The sequence below is a fragment of the Neoarius graeffei genome, chromosome 24 (genome assembly GCF_027579695.1).
Source record: "Neoarius graeffei isolate fNeoGra1 chromosome 24, fNeoGra1.pri, whole genome shotgun sequence".
Taxonomy (NCBI): domain Eukaryota; kingdom Metazoa; phylum Chordata; class Actinopteri; order Siluriformes; family Ariidae; genus Neoarius; species Neoarius graeffei.
In genome coordinates, this window is record NC_083592.1 from 41,421,668 (window position 1) to 41,448,383 (window position 26,716).

The window sequence follows — 26,716 nt, forward strand, 5'->3', positions numbered from 1 at the left end:
GAATACGCCTGTCAGGGCATGGTGAATTATTTAAATTGGAGCACAGAAAAGGGAATCGCTGCATCTGTCGCACATCCTTTTAAAGCCCTCTGCCAGATGTGTTTACTCACCGCCCATAGCAGCTAACAACTTAATGGGGTATAGTCGCAAGCCAAGAGTTAATTAAGCAAACCCTTTAAATAGTGATCACATAATCACATACAGAAGTTTCAGTGTTATAACATGCTACATTATCGGCACAAGTTTCAACATAAGCACACAGGCTCAGTTCCACACTAGCAACATGGGACTCCTACTCACTGTCAGGTGGTATAATGGCAGAGAAGGAGAATATTTAATTAGCGATACTTATTTTTTATGCATTCATGATTCCAGACAAACATGTCATTTGTTGGAAAGATGTCCCCACGTCAAACAAAACATCGTGCAGATTATTAACTAATACTCCCACTACACCCACATCATTCATTCCTACCGTCCCCTTTTGAATACTCACTGTCCAGCATACTGAAGCATTGGCGCAGGACACAGCACATAGTCATCTCGCACTGTGGTTGATTTCTCAGCTGGAAAAAAAATAAAGAGTTATTTATTATCTGCTGGTGCTATATTACACCCACAAACTGGCTAAAGAATAACCTCATTCCCATATGTATAATATTACACTATTTGTTACTGTGACTGAGTTCACTAGAACTGCTGACATGATCGGTGGCAGACCAGAGACCAGGGACATGTGTGGGATTTTTCCATAAAAGTCATTTCTATACACAGTTTAAAACTGAATCGTGTTACTCTTTTGAAACTTCCAACATCAAATGTACACTGGTTTTGTGTAAAATCAGGACAGAGACAGATTCATTCAATATAATGACAGGTGTACAAATCACAAGTGTAGGTGCCCAGGACAAGATGACTTAGTATCCAAGCAGTTAATTTTATTTTAAATTTTAGCTGCGAGTTAGACAAGAGACATAAATTAAACTCTACTTCCAACTGACTTTCTCAAATTTTAAATTTGGCATGTAGCAATGTTTAAACTAAACATCATGTGCTTCATGATGGTGCAACACATATAGATGTGGTAACTATAGCATATGCTACTAATGGTAGAGCCATTTTTATAAAGCAGATTTATTATTGTGAACAAATGACACACAGGCTTTTGAGAAACAAGAACACACATGGATATGGGGAAAAAAATGACAAAATTGAGCAAAGCTGTTGTATGACTTTGCTGCTACAACAACACACACAGTATGCCACTTTGCAGTTAAACATATCAAGAGAAGATATACATGTTATTTACCAGCTGGGAGGTCCGTATCGTGAAATACCGTGACCGAGGTCTTGAAAGTACTGAGCGAGGCCCTCTGGGCCGAGGTCAGTATTCAAGGCCGTGGTCACAGTATTTCACCATATGGACAGACCTTAAGCTGGTAAATAATATATTTATTTTTTTCTTTACCAAATTCTAACAGAAAACGAGAGCGCCCGAAAGGGAAAACCGAGCCGAGGCAAGACGCCATTTTGAATCCTCATTCACGGCTGTAATGCAAATGGCTTCCTCCTCGGTATACAAGTGCACTTCCATGGCAGGAAAAAAACTACATTTTGCCACCTATGTCGTCCCCTATTTATACAAAATTGAGTAATTCAGGATTCAGCCATGGTTTTGCTCGGCGGTAGCAAGTTATAGGTTTTTAGCTTTCTCCTGAAATGTTTTCTTTTCTTTTGTCTTCCTCAGGGTAGTAAAACTCGCTTTCGCTGTGAACACTGTCGTTATCGCTATCCATGCTGTAAAATTAATGCTATTTTGAATCCTCATTCACGGCTGTAATGTAAATGGCTTCCTCCTCGGTATACAAGTGCACTTCCATGGCAGGAAAAAAAACTACATTTTGCCACCTATGTTGTCCCCTATTTATACAAAATTGAGTCATTCAGGATTCAGCCATGTTTTTGCTCGGCGTTAGCAAGTTACAGGTTTTTAGCTTTCTCCTGAAATGTTTTCTTTTATTTCTTCTTCCTCAGGGTAGTAAAACTCGCTTTCGCTGTGAAGACTGTCGTTATCGCTATCCATGCTGTAAAATTAATGCTATTCTCCTGAGAAATGCTGGCAACAATTTATAAGATTTTTGCTAATCTTATAAATAAATCTTATTAAAAAAAGATAAATGTTGACAAAAAATTCTACTATGTTTGTTGTTGTTGTGAACGAGCGAGTCGCCAGAGGTCCATAACCGGGGTCCGTAACTGAGCGCAGCCAGTCAGAGCGCAGGATTTGATGGAAACCACACCACAAAAAAAAATTGTCTGAAACACCAATTACTTGCTGATTTTTTTGTTTTGGTCACAAATACAATGTGTTACCAAAAAAATACAACTTAATTAGGAGGCATATGACTATGGATAGGACTATTTAACAGTTATTCCACGAAATCAAGTCGTACATGAACTGATAGCCGACGAGGTGCGTAAAAAAGAAATGTATTTTTTGCAAATTTGATAAATAAAAATTTCATACAAAATGTCCAATAAAATCATTTCCGCTTAGAATGTAAACAAACCGGCAAAATTATTATAGCAATTTGTGAAAAAATGCTATAATTCTTGAAAAATAAAGATACGTTCTTAGCATCAAATACTTTCTTTTCATATTTTGTTGCTTTTTTTGTATTTTTTGGGATTTTGTTTTCAAGTAGAGTTTTTATTTCGTTCTCGGCTGGCTCAGCAAAACGCTCCGCCATTTTGTTCTTCTCTACTCACGGTATATAAGCTGATAGCTTAGTAGTAGAGTAGCCAATCAGAGTGCGCGATTGCTCATCCACTAAATGTTGATAGAATAAAGCTAGTTGTTTCTGTTTGTCTGTGCTAACTAGCTGGCCATACATTATTCCAATACGTTAGCTACCTTTTTTCAATAAGGTTTCTGGGCAACCAAATCATGGGACTGGGCAACACACTGGAGCCTCCACTTCCCCAGTGGGCTAGCTAACAAATTTATGATTTGTCTACCATTGATTGATCTGTTCTGATCACAGGGTAACAAAATAATGTCATTCAGTTGTGTATGTCATGTATTAGGGCATTAGAGGTGGTTATAACTTCTTCTCATACACAGGTCTCACACGAAACCCATGTAGATTAGAGCTTTTGGGCCTCTCAAGTGTCCATTCAGTTTAGTTGTGAAATAATCAATGATTTAATATTGACTAGTTAATATTGACTCCATTTAGCATATCTTAGTCTCTCAGACTGACAATGCTTCATGTTGTAATCGTTCATTTTAATGATGTGCTAAAATGGATGACTGGGATTGTGTGTACTCACTGAAAGTTTGACCATCCACCAGGAAGCTGCAAAGGACTCCATCTTGGACTCTCCCCTGCGTAAATCCATTCCCCCGGAGAACCATGTTAAAAGACTCTGTGGTACGTTAACCAGATGAGAACATAATGAGAAGCACACCTGGGATATGACCCCACAAAATAGTCATGTATGCACACATGCACAGCAGTAGAAATAAGAAGACTCAAGAGACTCACGATTCACACAGACGCTGGATGGCTCCACTGTTAAGATCTCTGTGCATGACTGCTTCAGAATCTGCAACGCAAAAACACCAAGTTCATCATCCACCATTGGTGTAAATAAGTAGATGCGCTCAATTTACTCTGCACTGTTTTTTTTTTTCTTTTCTCACCACTGCACATCTGATAGGGCTTTGGCATTGCTCATGCTAAGCACTATATGGATCAATGAAAAGACTGTCACATACACTGCAGCGAAGAAAGAACTATGTCAGCTGTTATGGAAAAATGATATGCCACCATTGGCCATCTTCGGCTCTATTAGAGACTCCAGGCTGACATTACCATATAAAAAGGCCTGTGTGATCCTACAGTCACCTCTCCTATCATCCATATAAATCAACGGAGGACAAACTATGCAAATCTCCATACACAACCGGCAAAAAGACAATATTAACCAAAATATATGGTGTTTGGAATGAGCGGCGCTGGAGATGAGGCTTCACTCTGAAGTGCTGCGAGAGTATAAACCAAACTGATTAAATATGACATATGATAAACAATCCCATCATTAGAGAAGGGAAGTAAACATCATCTATTCTTGACAGAGGATCCTAAAGATACCGCAGTTACTCTATTATCTACAACTCTCCAGTGCGGCATCAGAGGGGTTGTGGAGTTCATTTCTCGAGTTTGACATGTATACAAGTTTCGATGTTGATGAAAGAATTAAGCTGTTCTCCCTGCCTGAGGAAAGGCCCGAAAACAAGATGATGTCTCAAATGGAAGTGCTTCTAAATAGGCATGGATAGGTATGATAGGCCGTTATTTTAGGTGAGGTCATATTTACTGCCTGTAATAAAACCGCAGTGTTCACTAAGGGAGTTTGCTCACTGTTAAAATCGAAACAGATGACTCCTATCAATAAAAAAAGCTGGGTCTGCAAAAGCAAAGTAACATTCCTTGCCAATTACAACAAAATGATGCACTGAAGCAGTTCACATTTACTACTACGTTTATGGAGTAAAACAGCTCCTTAAATATACCTTTCATTATGCAAATGAAGATGTGCTGTGCAATTGGGCATCAGAGTATAAATATTCAAACCCCAGCAATATTATTTAAATTCATGAGTGGAACAAATATTAAACATGTTTTTGCAGAAATCACAGCTAAATCTACTTTAGGCTCCCACAGCAAAGCTGCACAGATGATCTCAAATCCTAGAAATCTGAGCGCCGAGCATCATGAGGCCAACTAGCCCAACCTCCAGGATTACTAATCACTGGAGAATGCCTGTTTTGCAAGGCTCATACCTCCCTCTGGCCAAGTGGGCTTAGTCTGTAGTTGATAGGACATGATTGAATAGGACATGATAGTTTTTGTTGTTGTTTTAAGAACGCATATTCAATAAATTCTGAAAAACCAAACACTGTCTTGTTATGTTTATAACAACAACAAACAGCTTATTCTTGACTGAGTTTTGCATTAGACAAGTTTTGCCTCAGCGTAACAGCACATACAGTGGATATAGAAAGTGTACACACCCCATTAAAATGATAGGTTTTTCTGATGTTTAAAAAATGAGACCACGATAAATAATTTCAAAACTTTTCCCTCCTTTAATCTGACCTATAATCTGCACAATTCAACTGAAAAACAAACAAATCTGTTAGGGGGAAAAACATTTTTAAAAAAATGCACAATAAGCTTGTTGCATTAAGTGTGCACACCCTTAAACTTTGTTGAAGCACCTTTTGATTTAATTACAGCATTCGGTCTTTTTGGGTTCACACCTGCCATCAATTAAAATGACTCTGAATAAAGTTCAGACATTTACTCAGTTGCATCCTCCAGCAAAAGCCAGGGTTCACAGAGAGCTTACAAAGCATCGAAGGGATCTCATTGTTGAAAGGGATCAGTCAGGAGAAGGGTACAAAAATATTTCCATGGCATTAGATATACCATGGAGCACAGTGAAGACTGTCATCAAGAAGTGGAGAAAATATGGGACAACAGTGGCATTAACGAGAACTGGACGTCCCTCCAAAATTGATGAAAAGACAAGATGAAAACTGGTCAGGGAGGCTGCCAAGAGGCCTACAGCAACACTGAAGGAGCTGCAGGAATTTCTGGCAAGTACTGGTTGCGTAATACATGTGACAACAATCTCCCGTATTCTCCATATGTCTGGACTATGAGGTAGGGTCAAAGAAAAACATCCAGGCCTGGGTAAATTTTGCAAAAAAACATACATCAACTCTCCCAAAAGCATGGGGGAAAATGTGTTATGGTCTGATGAAACCACGGTTGAACTTTTTGGCCACAATTCCAAAAGGTATGTTTGGCACAAAAAGAACACTGCGTATCACCAAAAGAACACCAAACCCACGGTGAAGCATGGTGGTGGCAGCATCATGTTTTGGGGTTGTTTTTCTTCAGCTGGAATAGAGGCTTTAGTCAAGGTGGAGGGAATTGCGAACAGTTTTAAAAAACAGTCAATTTTGGCCCAAAACCTTCAGAAGTCTGATGGAAAGCTGAAGATGAAGATGAATTTCATCTTTCAGCATGACAATGACCCCAAAAAAGTTTTGGAATGGCCCAGCCAGAGCCCAGACCTAAATCCAACTGATAATCTGTGGGGTGACCTGAAGAGGGCTGTGCACAAGAGATGCCCTCGCAATCTGACAGATTTGGAGCGCTTTTGCGAGGAAGAGTGGGCAAATATTACCAAGTCTAGATGTGGCAGGCTGATAGACTCCGACCCAAAAAGACTGAATGCTGTAATTAAATCAAAAGGTGCTTCAACAAAATATTAGTTTAAGGGTGTGCACACTTATGCAACCAGCTTATTGTACATTGTTTTATTTTTTATGTTTTCCCCCAAACAGATTTGTTTGTTTCTCAATTAAATTGTACAGGTTATAGGTCACATTAAAGGTGGGAAAAGTTTTGAAATTATTTATCGTGGTCTCATTTTTTTTTTACATCAGAAAAGCTTATTATTTTAACGGGGTGTGTACACTTTTTATATCCACTGTAATTCATCTCATGTTACTATATTAGTTATGAAACCAATGTAAAACCAATGAGTTTATTTGCCATGTCAGTGCTGAAATCAGCACCAGGCTATGCTTTCAGACTACATTTCCCAGAACATACCATGGCTGACAAACATGGACACCATGGACTACAACACTCAAGCATTACAGATTCTGGTCACGTTCACAGTCATTGGACTTCTGACTATTCATAACTGTTCCACATTTCACACAATCACAGCATAAAAGGACTCTCAGCTCACACAAAGATTTGTGATGTATTTGTTTAGTGAATGTGTGATTGACATTACCAAACCTCTTGTCCAAATGTCCCTAGTGTTTTTTTTTTTACTCTGTTCCTGGTTTCTTGTGTTTTCTGGATTTTAGCTAGTTCAAGTTACATATCACCTGACTTTGTGCCTGTTTTTGACCAGGTTTCTGAGACATTTTGGATTTGTTTGCCTGGTTTTTCTTAAAGGGATCATTCAGCGGATTTATTCTCGAACTTAGTTTAAGTAAAAGTAGTTGCAGATTTCAAAAAATCAAACTTTCATTTTCGGAGACCAAACAGTGTTCGATAAAAATGAATTTTCTTTAAAATGCTAGCTGGGCTTCCTGCGGTGGTGACGTATGCGGTGACGTCAGGTAGCAGTCACTTGGAGCAACTCAGCTGTTTATATTCTCTGTTTACATTGTAGTTTTGCTAGTTTTACATGTATTTTTACTGAATTTATATCATGAATTTATGAATTTATATGTATCTTGTAACCTGGATTTGAAATGGAATTACCCATAATATTCAGGGATGAGAGTGGGTGGTCACCAAAAAAGCAGAAAACAAGATGGCGCCCGAAGCCGGGGGTCTGGGAGGGATACCCCCCCAGGAAAATTTTGAAAAATAAGGCCTTATAAACCACTTTTCCTGAAATCTGAGCTGTAGTAGATAAAAAATCTGTTGTCTTTTTTATATATTTACATGAAAATATGGTTCAAATCAATAGGAGTATTGTTTGAATTCAAAATAAAATCACATTCTACATTCAAGGGTATGGTTATAATTTATGATCAACAAAAATAACAAACTAAATTCACATTAAACGTAAGTTTTATTAATTATCAAAATGTTCATATATTAAATAAAATTTCTTAGGGAGAAAGGGTCAGTCAGCCTATGTCCTCATTAGTTGCATATGATTTCAAAAGGTCTTTTGAAATATTTAAGTTTTCAAAACTGTCAGCATTAATTCAGATTTACTGAACCATCATATACATGTTCAATGTATTAAATCAAACGAATGCTAAGTTTATGGGATAATGTCTATGTACACTTTATGCAATTATTTATAGTTCACAGTCACTTCTCATTTTCATTTAATCATTTCGACTTCTTCAGCTTTTTGGCCAAAGACAAAAGCTTGTCAGTCCTCTCTCTGTTTTTTATACCAGCATTGATTTCACGTACCTTCGCTTCGTCTCGCTTGTCAATTGTATTCGGCATTTTGAGTAAAAAAGCCGATACGAAAGAGAAACGTATTTTTGAAGCGCAGCGACGATGAACATGTGCAAGCTTCGATAAAATAGAACGATGCGGGTACTTTTTTAAGAACTGTTATGATTGGCTTTTGTTCTCTCTCACACTCTTGTAAGAACTGTTATGATTGGCTATCATGCTCTCGCCAGCGATGTTCTGGCCAATTACATTGTAGATAACATGTATTCTACCGCGAGACTTAGCGAGACTAAAGATGGCGAAAATGTAAACATGTAACATCGCCGTACGCTTGAGTATCACGAAGGAACATACCCCAACCCCCCTCAATCAAAAAAACATCTCAACGGATTTGGCATAATATCGATTTTTGCTTCGATTTTTGCTCAGAAAAAGCGGAAATCCGCCGAAAAGCGGAAAACTCTCATCCCTGAATATTGAAGTGTAGGAAAATCAAAACACTTGCAACATTTTTATAACATTTTTACAACATTTTATTAACCATTATGTCACAATAAAACCAAGCAAAAATGAATACTAATTAATTTCAATTCCAGGTTGTGACGCTACAAAATGTGGAAAAGTTAAACGTCAACTTATGCAAGGCACTGTAACTGTGATAAGTGCTTTATATAAAACACTGAGTAAGAGTCATTGTAATCTGGTTGTACAATTTGCTAAATAACATGCTACAGTTTCTGCAAGACAACCTGCACTTGATATCATTGTAGTAGTTTACATTTACTGGACCTTGCATAATATTGCTTTCATTCAAATTAAAAATGGCAAAATCACCATTATACAGGGTTAGTTAAAATGATGTTAACAGTTAAATGGTAAAAATAATTTATTCACAAAACATACATCATATGTGTAAGATGATTTACAGGACAGTCTGCACCATCTGTAAGTAGACGTCTGACATCACTGTTGGGGTGTCACTAAAGTAGGGCACAACTATGCCAGCAGCGGTCACGGCGCACCACACATTCAGGAGAAAAATAATCCATTAGTGTCAACATAATTTTGACTAACCCTGTACATTGCACAGTTTGCACAAAGTAACTTACCGAATTAACAATTCCTTTGAGAGCCTTAAAGCCATCTTTGACTGGGAAGACTTGGTTTTCACTGTCAGCCACACCAGCCAGCTGTCGCCAGAAACACAGAAAAGTTAAATCGTGACCAGGAATGAACTTTCCCAAACAGAAACATTAGTCACGGTTAAACATTTCCGCTCCAATATCTGTCTCTCATCTCATGTTGACACAGGAAGAAAGATCAGTGGGTATATAAACAATTGAACAAAAGTTGGTATTCAGCAAAATAGCCACATTCAAATCTGCAAAAACAAAGAAGTTCTTGTTTAAATATATTGCGATAAAATCATCATCTCAAGTTTTCAAAAACATCATACACCAACGGGATGTCTATGGGATGATGCTAGTTTTGGGATAGGTTTCATTGTCAACTGTTTGTATCAAGGCTACATTTTGAAATGAAAAATTAATATACATCTTTAATTTGAATGAAAAAAAGGATGCATTTCATCCATCCATCCATTATCTGTAGCCGCTTATCCTGTTCTACAGGGTCGCAGGCAAGCTGAAGCCTATCCCAGCTGACTATGGGCGAGAGGCGGGGTACACCCTGGACAAGTCGCCAGGTTAGCACAGGGCTGACACAGAGCCAAACAACCATTCACGCTCACATTCACACCTACGGTCAATTTAGAGCCACCAATTAGCCTAACCTGCATGTCTTTGGACTGTGGGGGAAACCGGAGCACCCGGAGGAAACCCACGGTGACACGGGGAGAACATGCAAACTCCACACAGAAAGGACCTTGCCGGCCGCTGGGCTCAAACCCAGAACCTTCTTGCTGTGAGGCAACAGCGCTAACCACTACACCACCGTACCGCCCCGATGCATTTCATAATAATAATAATCATCATCATCATTTTAAAAAGCTTTATTTACCTGATCTTTATCAAAGTCCTTCACACCAACACAATATACCCGAGCTCCGTACTGTCTTGCTGTGTCTGCCTGCAAGAAAAAATAAAGGAAAATGGTATCACATTCTACTCCATCACCACACTCACTGTCACAGCAAGATGAATGACCGTACCTCTTGTACAGTAAGTTCATGGACATATACAGAAAGCTTTCCATCTGTCAGTGCAACTATGATGCTTGCAGACTTTTTCATCTGTTCTTTCATCTGTGCAGTTGCCTGAAGATGAAGATACATAGGAGTACAGCAGGTACAGTATTATATATACAGTATATACAGTATATATATATATATATATATATATATATATATATATATATATATATATATATTAGTGCTGTCAAGCGATTAAAATATTTAATCGCGATTAATGTCGCGACAGTCATAGTTAACTCGCGATTAATCGCAATTTAATCGCACATTTTTGTCACATAAAAAACCATTGTAATTCTCTTATCAGCATAAAAAAGTGAATGGGCTTGCTTTGTACCAATGTTTTTTTTTATTGCAAAGCATAACACGTCTTGACACAGCCACCGCAAAGTGAAACCTAAGCCGAGCACCGGCGCGGGGCTAGCAAGAGAACCATGAGTGAAATGATCTACTGTTTGAGTTAGTCTACAACTAAAGAGAGACAGGTTACACAGTGACGGTAGGCTTGACATGCTTGATTATAATATAAAGTACACTATTATATTAAGTTTAAGTTGTTCGTTGATAAATATTGCATTGAATCTGATCTTTACTGTTTCAGCTCACTTAACACATTTTGTACTTTTACACTTTCTGCCTGTTGATGCGTCGCACTGTCCAATCAGAGGCGGCCAAATTTGCATATTACAGGAAGGATTTCTGGGATAGCATTAAGTTTACAGTTCAGAGGGATCTGGCTTCTTTAGACGCTGTCTTCTTAAAACTGAATAAATATTTAAAAAGAGCCAAATTAGCCAGTCTTTTGAACGGCTCTTTTCAAAGAACGGATCGCAAAGATGCGGATCCCATCAAAGAGCCATAAATCCCATCTCTACTAGCGCGCCCTGCCCGCGCTGGTTCTTGGGGGGCAGAGGACTCTGGCTGTGCGGGGCGTGGCATTACAGTCTAGCTGCTATCGGTTTTCTAACCAAAGTCTCTGTTCCAAGTTCCTGGCAGTTTCAAAAGCTTATGAAAAACCTACATCATGCCACAGAGCGTTAATCTCGCGATAAAAAAATTATCGCCGTTAAAATTGAGTCAAGTTAACGCGTTAATAACGCGACATTTTTGACAGCACTAATATATATATATATATATATATATATATATATATACACACACACACACACCACATGGTCAGAGAATTTATAATAACAAGAATATGTTTAATTTATATAGCGCCTTTCTCACACACAAATAATATGCAGTAATGCAAGACTCACAAAAATATTATAAAGTAAGCAGCAGTTGAGTCTCTGAATGTTTCAGAATGATGAATGCGTGCTAATGAGATCATGTCCCGAAATACACAAACACTTGCTTACTATGAAATAATGTTATATCCAGTGAAAATCATACATCCTACTCGTTTCAAATCTTACACTTCACCAATAGATGAGAGTTGGGATATAGTTTATAGAGGAGAATATGATGTAATCATGCTGTATAGTAAAATCAGGGCTTTGAACCGGAATTTTTTTCCTATTGGTTCGTTCCGAACAGAAACGGAATTTTAACGTTTCCGGTTTTGGGTTCCACCATTAAATAGACGTTCCCGAACCGGTTAGAACAAAAAAATTTCGTTCCCGGAACGGTTAATTACGTTCCCTGTCAGCTGTTTAACAAATGGCTATAAAATTATGTCTCTGTCTCATCCAGCTTAAGCCAAATGTAGGCTAATTCTATTACAACCTTCATTAAATAAGACAAGAAATAATTCAAAACAATTATTATTTCAAATGTTGGCGATTTGGATTCTCAGTATGTCTTCCCATCTACACAAACAGAAAAAGTGCCAAAAATGAAAGATAATTCGTTTAGTGTGTTACCAAAGGCTAGTCAGGCCCTATAGAGGGCTACCGCATGGCGTCACCGCGCCGCGAGATTTTGTTAGGCGCCATATTGGAAGACCAAGTACACATCTATGCAAGTACATACATACATAAAACAAACTACACCTGAAATGTAGCCAGGGCCGGTTCTGCCCTAATCTGGACCCGTGTGCAACATCGCGCAAACCCCCCCCCAAAAAAACCAGTCTAAATCAGGACAACCATCACATAACTACAACTATAAACATTTTATATCAACTATTTTAACTAAATGGGCTATAATAAATAAGCCTGCAGGCAGCCACGGCGGGCTGCCTCAGAAAACTAACCATTTGTCCTACCTTAAAACTCGTTTTGCATTTTCTGCCTCCTTTTTTGTATTTTCGACCCTCCGTTTATTTTCTTTCCTTTTCTGAAAACCCGATTTGTGTCCAGACATTTTGTTCTGCTACCAACGAACTAACTCGTCAGGTCTCGTCTCTCGAGCCCGCGATGATTCCCGTGGGAAGGGCAACAACTGATACATTTTTACAAACAGCCAATAGGGAGCTTGCTTCGTTCAGGCTCTTCTTTGCTCAGACACTCAGTAATGCAATTACTCACTAGTAGTCCACCTTCCCGCTCTCTCCATTCAATCAGCGAACGTCACACAGGAAGTGAACCCCAGCGGGTCATAGAAACTTGCGCAGGAGAAGAATGACTATTTGTAGGCTACAGAAACTTTGAGGAACGAAATAAAAACCGGTATTAACCGGTTACCATTATTTTTAATAAGCGTTTCTGTTCCGGAACATAAAAAATAATAAAGTTTCTGGTTTCGTTTCTGTTCCATGTGAAATAGAAAAAGTTCCCGGTTTTCTTTTTTGTTCCTTGAACCGGTTCAAAGCCCTGAGTAAAATTAGCTTACTCAGGATTAATTCACAGTCCTCAGTTCTGCAAATATGTTAATTTGCATTGTATTGGATACAGTTATACAGTACCAGTCAAACATTCGGACACACCTAGTCATTCATAGGTTTTTCTGTATTTGGACTATTTTCTACATTGTAGAACAATACTGAAGACATCAAAACTATGAAACTATGGAATTATTTAATAAGATAAACAAAAAAAAGTGTCAAAAAACAAAATGCGTTTCGTATCTCAGATTCTTCAAAGTAGCCAGCGTTTACCTTGATGACACTTTGCACACTATTGGCGTTATCTTAACCAGCTTCATGAGGTAGTCACCTGGAATGCTTTTCAATTAACAGGTGCCTCGTCAAAAGTTAATTAGTACAATTTCTTGCCTTCTTAATGCGTTTGAGATCAAACAGTAAATAGTAAATAATAAAAATACAGTAAACTGCCCTATTCCACAACTGTAGTAATCTATATTATGTCAAGAACCGCTCAACTAAGTAAAGAGAAACGACATCCATCATTACTTTAAGACATGGAGTGACTTTTAATTAATAAAAATAAAAATAAAGAAAAAACATTGAATTAGAAGGTGTGTACAAACTTTTGACTGGTTCTGCACATGTGGGATGTACAATATATTTCCAGTCCAATATCCTCAACACAGGTATTCATAAGTCTAGAGGATAAATGTTCTTATTTACCATTTTAATTCCTTCATGCATGTATGTATCACCTGCAGGTCTAACTTCACTCAGTTTCTGTAGGCCTTCCTCTATCTTTGCTCTGGAATGCATCAACATATAAAGGGAATAGTTAGTTGGGAACTGAAGTTGCAAGTAAAAATGCAGAATTTCATCCTGATACCTGATGACTATAACTATGTGATATTGCTATTCTCTATTCTCTAATAGCTATAGTGTGTTTTGCTTCTTTAAGTCGATAAAACATTGACTATAAAACTTCTGCAGTACGTAGAGAGTATTAAAGAAGAGTATGTCAAACACAACTGTACCTGTCTCCAGTGAGAGGCAAAATTACTTCTGCGTTTGACGAGAAAACAACGAATGAAACCTTCATATTGGGGCTGGAATGGAAAATAAACATAATTAGTGCTTAATATGTAATTTAAATATAATTTAATTTACCCCTTATGTTCCTCAGGGCAAAATGAACTGAACATATTCACTGAACTCTGTTATATTTATTCTATCCACATTCGCTGGATATGAGCAATCGTGCGCTCTGATTGGCTACTCTACTACTAGACTATCAGCTCATATACCGTGAGTAGAGAAAAAAAAATGGCGGCGCATGATGCTGAACCAACCGAGGCCGAAATAAAAACTCTACTTAGAAACAAAACCCCCCAAAATACAAAAAAAGCAAAAAGTATTTGATGGTAAGAACGTTTCTTTTTTTTTTTCCAAGAATTATTATTATTATTATTATTATTATTATTATTACAGAATTTTTTCACAAATTGCTCCTGTCATTTCGCTGGTTTGTTTACATTCTAAGTGGAAATGATTTTGTCGGACGTTTTGTATAAAGTTTTTAGTTATTGAATTTGCAAAAAATAAAAATGCTCTGTTTCTCAAAATCCAGTGAATGTGGATAGAGTGAAACAGTTATTCCACTCAATCTGTACTCAATCACTCTATCACCAAGCGCCTCATCGGCTATCAGCTCATGTACGACTCGATTTTGCGGAATAGTTGTTTTATATATAACATAATGGAAAATGAGGTTATAGTAATCGCCTTTAGTCATTTAATATTGCGCTCCACTTCAAAGTGACCCAAACAGAACAGAATGATTAAAAGTTTACAAGAAATAAATTCCTCTTCACTGACTAACGTTTAGTCAATTATTTAATTATAGAATTATTTAAGTAGCATGCCTAAATAATGTCCGCCCTTAGTCCTCTGTCACGTCAACACAAAAGTACAACTTAATACCCTTTGAGTCTCAACAGCGGTATGCTACATACATGTCAACCTATACGGAATGTCCGTATTTTATACGGATTTGATTCAATAAACGTAGTATACGGGAGTAAAAATAAAGTTATACGGATTCTTTAAAAAAACTTCAATATTTATTTAGAGCTATAATCAATTTCCACGATGATAAAAGAGCGCATAACATTTACAAACGTACTGTACACTACAGAAAGCACTGACAGCCAGTAAAGAGTCTTATGAAATCGCGCGTTATCTTGTGGTAGCGAGACTTCGTTCCACTTCTGATCATGCGCACACCGCATTGCGAGAATCCCGCCAACCGGGAAGTAACATTTTGTTTGAAATGCGTATTTCCACCTGAGCGACTTTCAATAGCGACTGAAAAGATTCTGAATGGGCACTCCGGCAAGATCAACACAGACACTTGCTGTGACATGCAGCCTCGTGAGGTATTGGTGCAGACTGCTAAAAAAACTGTCATGGAGTACAATTCAGAACATTAGAGTGACACTTTGTGTTTTTGTCAAACATTGGAGCTTTGTATTCATTCTGAAGGTTTATTGTTATTACAGTAAATCCTCTAATACTGGCCTGTATTCCATTACTGGCCGGGACTCTAATATTGGCCGGTCTCGCTGTCGGAGGAGGTAAATAATGGCCGGACTCTAATACAGGCCGGGGCTATAACCAACAATGTTTCTGAGATCATAGTGGCCTTACACAATCGTTCCGATCTGAAAGACAATTGTGATCAGTGGCGCCGCCAGGCGTATGGCCGTACGCACTAGGCGTACCTTGGGGAGAGAGATATTTTTTTTTAATTATAATTGTTACCTGAATGCTTTGGCAATGCAACATAATTTGAGAAAGAGAGAGAGAGAGAGACGTGTGTGTGCCGGCGCATTTGTGTGCTTCAGGAGTGGGCGGGGTGTGCGTGACCAAGAAAGCTCATTGGTCAATGCAGATATACTTTTCTTGCACCACTGAGATTCTCTCCAGTTTTGAGAAACGGAGACAGACAATCGTCAGTAGTCAGAGCTTGTGCGAGAATTTATTGAGAAGCGAGTCAAAAATGAGTAAACGAACCCTGAAACAAACGAGCTTGTTTCAGACTTTTACGAAAAAGTCCAAAAGCAGTGATCCAGGGGTGTCATCTGCTTGCCAGTCCTCTCCAGTATCAGCTAGTAACACGGCACCGGCAGCTTCCACTCCTCCGCAACCGAGCAGCAGTACGCTGCAGCTGGATGCTAGCTCAGTTCCTTTGAGGGAATTGCCTTCATCTACCTCTGAGTTTGAAACTAGCCATACATCCAGTGAATTTCATATAAGAACACCTACATCTCCCCATGTCCCTTACGATCAGAAGTAGATGGTTGCTCCACCTTGCTGACAAATGAGCCATCAGATAGCTTTACTAATGAGCCACGAGTCAGCCCGCTATCACTGACATCAGATTTATCAGACATAGGTAAACTTCAACCAGATGCCTTAAAATGTGCACCGGACTCTGTAAAGCTCAATGTCCTACAGAACCGCTTCAAACCAGACAGAGGGTGGGTGGCTCCTTCTACTCTGATTTTCGGTAAACTCAGAAAAATACCCGAGGAGTTTTTCAGCGAGTCTATGTACCCCACGTTGCGCTACAGTGTGTGTCAGAGTCGTGCGTGCGGTAGTGCTGAGCAAGTTCACTAGATTCTAATCGAGGCTATAAAGAGTTTATTGTTTATTGTCGTGTGTAGTTCACATATGTTGTTCAAATATCAGCCTGTGTTCATGGAAGGCTATTGTTCAATTTCAAGTTAAAGTTCTATCGTTGTTTTGTGTATAAGCTATAGATCGACTCTTCATAGAAACTGCAGCACGCAAGCGTTTTTTTGGGGGGGGATTACACCGCTAGTGCGTACCTTACAGTTCAACCCTGCAGGCGCCCCTGATTGTGATTACCGGTAGGTCTGGTGGTAACCAGGCAACCAAGCATCAACTTGACTCGAACGTGAGACTTCAAATAGAAATAGAGGCCTGCCTCTAATTCTGGCCTCCTTCCAATAATGGCCTGGACCAAGATGCACTTGAGTGAAATAAAGGCCCCGGCCTATATTAGAGGATTTACGGTAATATTGAATAAAAAGTACCGTAAAATACCAAATAATAGCCCGGGCGATTATTTGTCTCAATCACGTAAGAGACCCGGCGCGTATTAGAGACTAGGCGGCTATTTGGAACAGGCGATTAATTCCTTCTTCACAAACACCTTCCCCAAAATCTACCTCAAAACGGGGAAAAAAATCATTCTCAGATAGGCCTACTTTTAACCAGTATAACTTACAGTTTGTTTAGAGTTAGATTACAGATAGCACGGTGCCGACTTCGGGGAATTTTGAAGACGCAGAATGCATCTTCGCATGGCACAGTCGGGGTGGATAAAGGATAAATCACACACCTTTTCCTGTTAATGACTAGTTAAGCGCATGCTTTACAAAATAATCAAGAAACCACACCATTGTCTGTGCGCAGCACTGTGATTTAATTACTCTGCAAAATTATGGTCACTTGCGATCACCCTCACCCATGCAGCCTCCACCCTTTGCGCTTCGCGATGTCTGTCAATCTGAAATTGCATGGAGGGCGCGACGTTGAAGCAACATAATTAGGGTGCGAAGTGTCAAACCAAAGGGTTTTTTCTTATGCTGAAAAATAAGTGACCTGCAGTGGCTACATACTGTCATCTTGCATCACGTTTCTCTCCAAGACGTCTCCCTATTTGGCTGATATGAGCCTATTCCCCGAGTGAGTTGGTACGGTGGCTCGACCCCGTAGAAAACTTAAAGTTCGGATGAAAGTTAGTTGAATAGGTTACTGACTTGTAGGCCTACATGTTGCCTGCCTGACGCGTGCTTCTGCCCAACTTGCACGACAGATTACTTGTTGAAAAGGCCCCTTGGATTAGATTGGCCGCGAGCAGACTGAAATGCATGTTAGAACGCTCTCACCTTTTTTGTAAAGCGTCTTCCAGATCCGAATGGGTAAGGGCAAGTGAAATGGTATAAGGTCTTTAATAAAACTCAGTGTGTGCTTTGACGCATGCATTCGGCAATTTAGGTCGTTTAACAGAAGCAGCAGTCCAACCTTGGAAACCCGCAGTCCTCAATGTCACCACACACGCTGGCTTTCGTTGGGTATACCCAAAGGGGTGGCTAAGACATCTGTCAAAAGTTACGGAGTTGCATTCCTCAAGAAATATTACGGTAGACCAAGATTATAACATTGAAATGGCATGTTTATTATCACGTAACAAAATGTTGTAAACAGTATTATAGAAATAATTTCATTCATTCATTCATTCATTCATTCATTCATTCATATTGTTTCGGTAGAAAACTATGCAATGCAAAATCGTTTAAACACCAGAAAACCAGAAAAGTGCTGGGCCTCAAGATTCTAGATAGAACGTTCGGACGCTTTTTTTTTTAGACCCCGGCGAGTATTCGGAACCGGCCTTTATTTGTCACAACACACGCGTACACCCGGCCGTTAAAGGGAACTCGGCGGTTAATTGGAACTCGGCTATTATTTGGTATTTTACGGTAACTTGGATATATCATTGTTAATTATCATGCAAATTTTAGGTAAATTATTTTAATTTGCATCTTATACGGATTTTATAAGGGAAATACGGATTTTGGAGGTTGGTTATACAGGGTTGATTGACCAAAGGTTGACGTGTATGATGCTACAGTATGAATAAGACACCGGTATGGTCATCTAATAAAAGGATGTGACATGGTTGTAAAAATTCCCTCAGAAGGAAGTGAGTGATTAATCAAAAACATGTTGAGTGACTCACTCGGCACTGAGTACATCCAAATCACATGACTGCTTTACATACATACATACATACATATATATATATACACAACTTCATCATGGTGCATCATTCTGGTGTCTTATATGTCCCTTATATCATTTTTATATGTGATGTATTTCCTCATATAAGGCCTAAACAAGAATAAACAATAACATTTTACTGATTATTGACCTAGCTCACCAAGCAGTTGTTCTTTCTCTCAACCTTCTGTCACTAAAGCTAATACAGCACTGAAACATGCTGGGTTTCAGACCTCACAGCTAGTCAGGTCTCAGGACTCATGAGCATAAGGAGAGGTGCCGCTTTTTCGCACTTCGCTGACACATTCAACCTGCAAGCATCCCCCACATGAGATTATTCATAAAAACAGAGCCAATATGCTCAACTAGGCAACCTCTACTGACAAAAAACATCAAATCATCATTTTCAATATTTTAGTGCATGATTAATTCCCTGACACATGAGGATGACTGGTAAATGTACTAATACTTTAGTTAGGCAAGTTTAAGGTTGCATCACCGAGATCGGACTTCAAATTTGCTCTCGCAGCAGAACTGTTGAGACTTCTATCATGCAATACTGAGGCAACTAGGGATCTCCTAGCAAATCCTCTTTGGACTAATGATTTAATTAACGTTTTATACAGCTGGTCGATCTAACACTGAACAAAGAAACAACGAGAGAGACAGAGAGAGTGAGAGAGAGAGAGACAGAGAGCAGGAACAGGAAAAGGGCCAGCAGATTCCACATGGTGCAACAGAAGAGTGTCAAAGTCAAGAGCAGACTGTACTGGTCTACTCTCGCACGCCATTCCTTAAAGTACATTCTCTGCCTCTCCTCCCGTTATGTGTGAGGGATAAGTGTGGCGTTGGAAGGTTTTGGTGCAAATGGCCATTCTCACAGCCCAGAAGACTGAGCCTCCCTGCCACCCACTCCCACCTGCTCCCTTTGCTATTTTCTCAAGCAGACTGCTTTCTTCTGGCTAGGTCGCTACCGTCTGTACTGGCACATACATTGAGTCAACGTTACGTAAGTTCAACATTCATCAGGCCTTTTTTTAAATTTTTTATTCCGTATCTCAAATCCCCCTCCCCATTTCAGTATCCTTTCCAAGCCGGATGTGTGGTTAGATGAGCTGAATTGTGCACTCGGTTTCACACTATAAAGCACTATAATTAATTAATGTTGTATGTACTTTCAAATTTTCGTCTGGAAGGAAACGAAGGACTTCTTACCTGACAAATCGGTCGACGAGGTTTCTCACAAACTCATAGATCTGGTACCAATCAGATGCGACACTTCCTGACCTGTAATAAAGAGGATATTTATGTATAACGTAAGGTGTTAGGCCACCCTGAGCCACCAGAACAGCTTCAATTCATCTTCTCATGTATTCTGCAAGTCTGTAGAACAGTACTGGAAGGATGAACACCAGGAATTGTAAACCACATAAATATAGAGATCCATACTTAAGCAAAAATAAACTGGAAGATTTTTTTTTTTTTGATGTGGTTGTTTTCATGCGCTTGCTGACTCAAGTTCATCTCATTATCTCTAGCCGCTTTATCCTTCTACAGGGTCGCAGGCAAGCTGGAGCCTATCCCAGCTGAATACAGGCGAAATGCGGGGTACACCCTGGACAAGTCGCCAGGTCATCACAGGGCTGACACATAGACACAGACAACCATTCACACTCACTTTAGAGTCACCAGTTAACCTAACCTGCATGTCTTTGGACTGTGGGGGAAACCGGAGCACCCGGAGGAAACCCACGCGGACAACATGCAAACTCCGCACAGAAAGGCCCTCGCCGGCCCCGGGGCTCGAACCCAGGACCTTCTTGCTGTGAGGCGACAGCGCTAACCACTACACCACCGTGCCACCCTGACTCAAGTTTTACTCCCTAATTCTTTATAAAAAATGCTGAAACTAAACATGATTCATGCAAACTGGATGGTTGCTTCACCAGTGGAAATTCTATCACGACAACATTAATGCTGAATTGTATCTCTGAATTTACTGTATCCACGTCTCATAAGCAAAAACAACTTGTTTTTTCAGGACCAAGTCATATTCAGGTACAAAAGTAAAACCACTGCACATTTCATGTGGGTTGTTCAAAACAAACGACATCACAGGAAGCCTGTAACACCGTTAACCCTAATGAAGAAGTATCTAAAGTGTATAAAGTACAGTATGTCCTTTATCTAATGGCTAGTTGAACTAGCAATTGCAGTACATGCTGAGTTCATAAAACAATACAACAATGTCTAGCCAAAAACTGAGGGTGTCATTAGTATTATTGGGAAGCTCTCTAGACAGATCTAGAGAGAGATTTAGAGATCTGTGTCTTCACTTCATAAGTAGAGCAACGATTGAATCTATGTTTCATCCTGTAATTTCCCTGATGTCAGGGAGGTGGCCAACCAACAGTTCTTAAAAGATAAGGAAATAAAGATAATCATGAACCTAATAGGAACTCCTCAAAACTTCATCTTGTCAAAGGAGTTTCTGCAGACTGAATGTGTAGTAGTAGGAGGAGGAGGAGTTCAAGGCAACTGGGTTTACGTCATGATTTTGACCACTTTTTGACAAAAGCCCTTGGATTTTCTGTGACTGAACATTTCAAATAACCTTCAGGAAACTTAACACCTTGATAAATAAACAGTGTCCCTTTTCTTTCATCGCAGCTTTGGACACTTGGTTAAAATGACTACAGTACAACGTTCTATTGGCCAATCATAAAAAAAAAAACCATGCACAAGTGACATACAACTGGAATAGTGTTAAAGAGGTTGTATGGATTTGTTATGATTGCTCTTAACCTTTAATAGAGTCAGGATTTAATAAAAAGAAAACTTTGCTTTAAAATTATTGGCAAATATCAGAGTATTTCATGATGCAGTCACATGTAGCCTAAGGCAGTGGTTTCCTAAGCAGTCCCCATGACCAGGAAGTCCACAACTTGTTTGCTTGTTTCAGTAGTGGAAATCACCACTCACTGCTATCAAATATTATTATATTCATTACTGAGTTCTTCGAGCTTATTGGACTGGTCATGTGAATCAAATATATTTAATCAAAACCTCATGAACTCCAAAACGTATCAGAATGTAGGGCCTTTCTGTGCGGAGTTTGCATGTTCTCCCCGTGTCCGCATGGGTTTCCTCCAGGTGCTCCGGTTTCCCCCACAGTCCAAAGACATGCAGGTTAGGTTAACTGGTGACTCTAAATTGACCGTAGGTGTGAATGTGAGTGTGAATGGTTGTCTGTGTCTATGTGTCAGCCCTGTGATGACCTGGCGACTTGTCCAGGGTGTACCCCGCCTTTCGCCCGTAGTCAGCTGGGATAGGCTCCAGCTTGCCTGTGACCCTGTAGAACAGGATAAAGTGGCTAGAGATAATGAGACGAGATGAAAATTCATAATTTTGAGAAGATGTTCTCCATCTATCCGTAGCCACTTATCCTGTTCTACAGGGTCGCAGGCAAGCTGGAGCCTATCCCAGCTGTCTACGGGCGAAAGGCGGGGTACACCCTGGACAAGTTGCCAGGTCATCACAGGGCTGACACATAGACACAGACAACCACTCACACTCACATTCACACCTACGGTCAATTTAGAGTCACCAGTTAACCTAACCTGCATGTCTTTGGACTGTGGGGGAAACCGGAGCACCCAGAGGAAACCCACGCGGACACGGGGAGAACATGCAAACTCCACACAGAAAGGCCCTCATCGGCTACAGGGCTCGAACCCATGACCTTCTTGCTGTAAGGCGACAGTGCTAACCACTACACCACCACCAGAAAACCTGTCTCTCTCTCTCTCTTTTTTTTAATAGTAAGTCAGTATTACCGTATGAGATCTCATAAATATGAGACACATAAGCTATGAAATACTGTACGTTCTCATTATTATGACATAATAATGCCGGAAACGGGCTTTCAGAGAAAAAAAAAGTAGAAAGAAAGATATTTTTAAAAAAAAACAAGTGTGAAGTGTGCAGAAGTCTTCTCCTGACCTGTCCAACACGAAGTAGAGGTCGTAAGCTCCATGACAGGATGGAGGAGGTTCAGCTCCCAAAGGCGAGATCAAGCCGAGCAGCAGAAGCGCCGTGGCGGCCATGCGCAAACCTTTCTCTGGCATTCTGCTCGTTTTTGTCAGTAGGTCAATAACACTTATTTTTATATATATAATATATATATTTTAAAAAAACAAATAGCAAAATCCACCAAACCGTGTCGTCAATCCAGTGAACAGAGCAGCAAGTGAAGAAGAAGAACAATAGCGGCTCGGTTATATCCTGCACTCTTGTGCAACATGGCCCAAGTGTTTTGAAATGAAGTTATAAAATCCTTCCTGTAGATGAATAAACATGACGTCATGAACGTGATTACTTCATCCTTGCGCGTTTATATAACTTTATCGTGATAGACAAACTTCAGGCGAGCTTACTTGTAAAACTTTTCGGCTGCTTCTGAGAAAGAAAGTCAGAGATGGACTGCGCATGTGCAGACAGATGTTGGAAGGAAGGATTCGGGCGGAACCCCCAACAGCTGGAGGATGTGGAAGAGAGAGAGGGAAAAAAAAAAAAACCCACAACAGTAAATTTGCTCGCCTGAAACAAAGCTCATGAAGATGCCAAAAAGTTTAAATCTGCTTACAGTGAAGCACTCCATGAATAAAGACATCTGCCCAACATGAAAACTATGAAATGAGGTCACTAACAGCCGAAAAGTCCATGCTGACTTAATTAAGCAGGAAATTCTCATGTCTGCATTAAAGCTAGACCGCCTTTCAGATTTTTCAAGTGGAAGTCATAAAAATATTTTCCCCGACACGCAATTATTTTCGTTTAGTGGACCGAAAGCTACTGAATTCGAATCAATTTATTATTATTATTATTATTTATTTATTTATTTAAATAGAACAATGAATTTAAAGCCACGTGGCCCTGAATTCTCTGCTATTATTTATTGCTTCACCATGACCCAATTCAAAATGCTATGTCATACATCGCATGGTGGGTTTTCCCCGTTCAGGCAGGGCATCGCATTGTGGGATACAAATTTGAAACAGGAGTGTGCGAATGAAACGTGAAAGACCGACTACAGGAACGGAAAGCGAGAAGAAAAGGCGTTATGTTGCAAAGGAAAGGAAACACAGGACCAAACTAATAAATATCGGCGGTCAGCAAGCACCTCGGTGTGATCAGCTGTTCTTTTAGCGACAGAATGATGGAACTGTCAGTGCATGGTCAAAGGTAAACCTGTAGATGGCAGTAATGCAACACTGGATGCCAGCTGCTGTAAAACCCAAGAGAAGAAGAAGACGATGACGCCGAAAGGTAAACCTGCGCATGCGCATACGGACTTCCTCTGTATGCTTGACTGCACAAAGCGAGCGATTTCATGCACAGTATTTGCTAGGGAATCCCCTCAAATTAAATAACCTCCCAGCCATGGAATGGCCTGGTGTTTTCTTTTTTCTTTTTTTTTTGGGGGGGGGGGTTTGTTTGTTTTTTTAGATATTACAGAAATAAACATATATCACAATGACCACATTTCAGAGGGAACTAAATGCCACCGGTTTTATGAAATTGAAAGGTCGTCTACTTTTAAACACCACAAACTCTCTCTCCTTCCTTCTTGTCCAGCACTTCTGCCAGGTCGGGGTCCATGTGGATCCTACTGTTCCACATGTCATCCACATGTGGATCCTACTGTTCCACATGGAGCATAGTTTTACACCAGATGCCCTTCCTGCTGCAACCCTCCCATTTCCTGGATTGAGAAACAACCATTCACACCTGTAGGCAATTTAAAGTAGCCAATTAGCCTAACTGGACTGTGGGAGAAAACCAGAACACCTGGAGGAAACCCACGCAGACACGGGGAGAACATGCAAACTCCACATGGAAAGGCCCTCGCCGGCTGCTGGGCTCGAACCCAGAACCTTCTTGCTGTGAGGTGACAGTGCTAACCACTACATCACCGTGTTGCCCCATAAGTAGAGTTGATCCGGATACTCGGCTGAAACGAGTATCCGGTATGGATAAAGCACTTTTGCCGAGTACAAGTATTATACGAGTAATACGAGTCAATATCTGTGCTCGGCCTGAATGAAAATCCTCACACAGCGTCACAGCACCCCTCCCCTACACACACCACTCTGCTCATTCACACAGAGAACAGCTCTCTGTCTCTACCTCAGTCACTCAGGTGACGTTTCGGGTTTCTTCAGCTTCAAGTTTGTTTTTATTTCAGTTTGTACTTACTTATAACCAGTAGAGTTCTGGTAAACGTGGGTTCGTTCAGACGTGGTGCTTGGTAGAAAGTGACTCGCGTTGCGTCTCTGCCTGTCGGAGATTTTTTTTTCTTTTTTTAACCGTCGGTTAAAAACAGTTTTTTTGACTTCACGCATTGAGTGTTTGACACTTTCTTGCTGTAATTCATGTAAAAATAAAGGTAGTACTGGTATAAGTATTACAAATTAAGCTACACACACACTCTCTTTCTCTCTGCCGGTCGTCGGAGTTTTTTTTTTTTTTAAACCGTCAGTTGGCTCTAACCAGTTTTATTTTACTTCATGCACTGAGTGTCTGACACTTTCTAGGTAGTAGTGGTATAAATAATATTACAAATTAAGCTACACACACACACTCAAACACCTGGTGTGGAAATAAAAAAAATAAAAAGATCCAAAAAAAAATCACACTGATCATAAAAAAATTAAAAGTTAAAAAAAGAAAGTTATGTTGAGTATGAAAACTCTTGTTCATTACATTTCATTTCATAATTGCAACCGCATGTGTTGTATTCATTGTTGCAAAACTTGTTTTGTAAATAGTTTGTTTGCTATCGTGATCAAAACCATTGATCTGAAGCTCAATGCTGATGCTGTCCTGTAAATAGTTTTCTAATCAGCAATAAATATAACAATTTCTGATCAACCCATATCAATTGCCTGCTTAAATAAAATAACATACTGGTTAAAACCCTGCCCGTTTCAAGACAACCAGACCCACTTCCGGGTTAGGCCCCGCCCACTCCGAGTACAGATACGGATACAGATCATTCATATGGTTAACAGATACAGATACAGATAATGCTGTACTCGTTCATCCCTACCCATAAGTGTATTAAACTCTGATACATTTATTCTACGGCGGCACGGTGGTGTAGTGGTTAGTGCTGTCGCCTCACAGCAAGAAGGTCCTGGGTTCGAGCCCCATGCCTGGCGAGGGCCTTTCTGTGCAGAGTTTGCATGTTCTCCCCGTGTCCGTGTGGGTTTCCTCCGGGTGCTCCGGTTTCCCCCACAGTCCAAAGACATGCAGGTTAGGTTAACTGGTGACTCTAAATTGACTGTAGGTGTGAATGTGAGTGTGAATGGTTGTCTGTGTCTATTGCCGCTTTTCCACTACAAACGCGGCTGAGTCGTGCCGTGCCGAGTCGAGCTGAGTCGAGCTGAGCGAGGCTGTTGGAGTTGCATTTCGACTACAACCGCGCTGAACCGTGCTGGCTGGAAGTGGGTGGACACATTGGGTGGAGTTAGCGAAAGTGGGTGGACGTCATGTGATGCCGTTAAGCAGCGCAAACAGTGACATCAGTGACAGTGGCGGAACAAGTCAGAGCCGGGCCGGGGGCGGGGCAAATGACCGGGCCCTTTATTAAAGCTTATCATAACATCATTTTAGGCTACAAAATGTCCGCAACTGCGGTGTTTACCAATTTCAACACTACCGGGTGCAACTATGTTATTTAGTACATCAAGTCCTTCAAACGAACATGTAACTCAGAAACAAAAAACATTAGGATACTGTACATGGCTCATAATAAAACATCAATAGCCTATACTGCGCACATTATTTGAAGGGCAT

The 26,716-nt window shown here is 40.0% G+C and overlaps 1 protein-coding gene across 3 annotated transcripts in view; it reads right to left on the minus strand.

The window, feature by feature from the left end:
• Positions 1–23,345, minus strand: part of antxr2a (ANTXR cell adhesion molecule 2a) — an 89,254-nt gene extending 65,909 nt beyond the window's left edge. For 2 of the 3 annotated variants that reach the window (XM_060907250.1, XM_060907248.1), the window contains exons 1-10: positions 22,859–23,338; positions 20,072–20,143; positions 14,020–14,091; positions 13,709–13,790; positions 10,195–10,299; positions 10,044–10,112; positions 9,134–9,214; positions 3,549–3,609; positions 3,334–3,429; positions 497–566 (exon numbers count right to left, since the gene is read on the minus strand). In XM_060907250.1, the coding sequence (XP_060763233.1) occupies positions 497–566; positions 3,334–3,429; positions 3,549–3,609; positions 9,134–9,214; positions 10,044–10,112; positions 10,195–10,299; positions 13,709–13,790; positions 14,020–14,091; positions 20,072–20,143; positions 22,859–22,983 (833 nt within the window). In that variant the 5' untranslated portion in view covers positions 22,984–23,338. Of the gene's footprint in view, positions 1–496; positions 567–3,333; positions 3,430–3,548; positions 3,610–9,133; positions 9,215–10,043; positions 10,113–10,194; positions 10,300–13,708; positions 13,791–14,019; positions 14,092–20,071; positions 20,144–22,858 lie in introns of all 3 variants that reach the window. The other variant, XM_060907249.1, reaches the window with a different exon arrangement.
• Between the last annotated feature and the right edge of the window lie 3,371 nt (positions 23,346–26,716).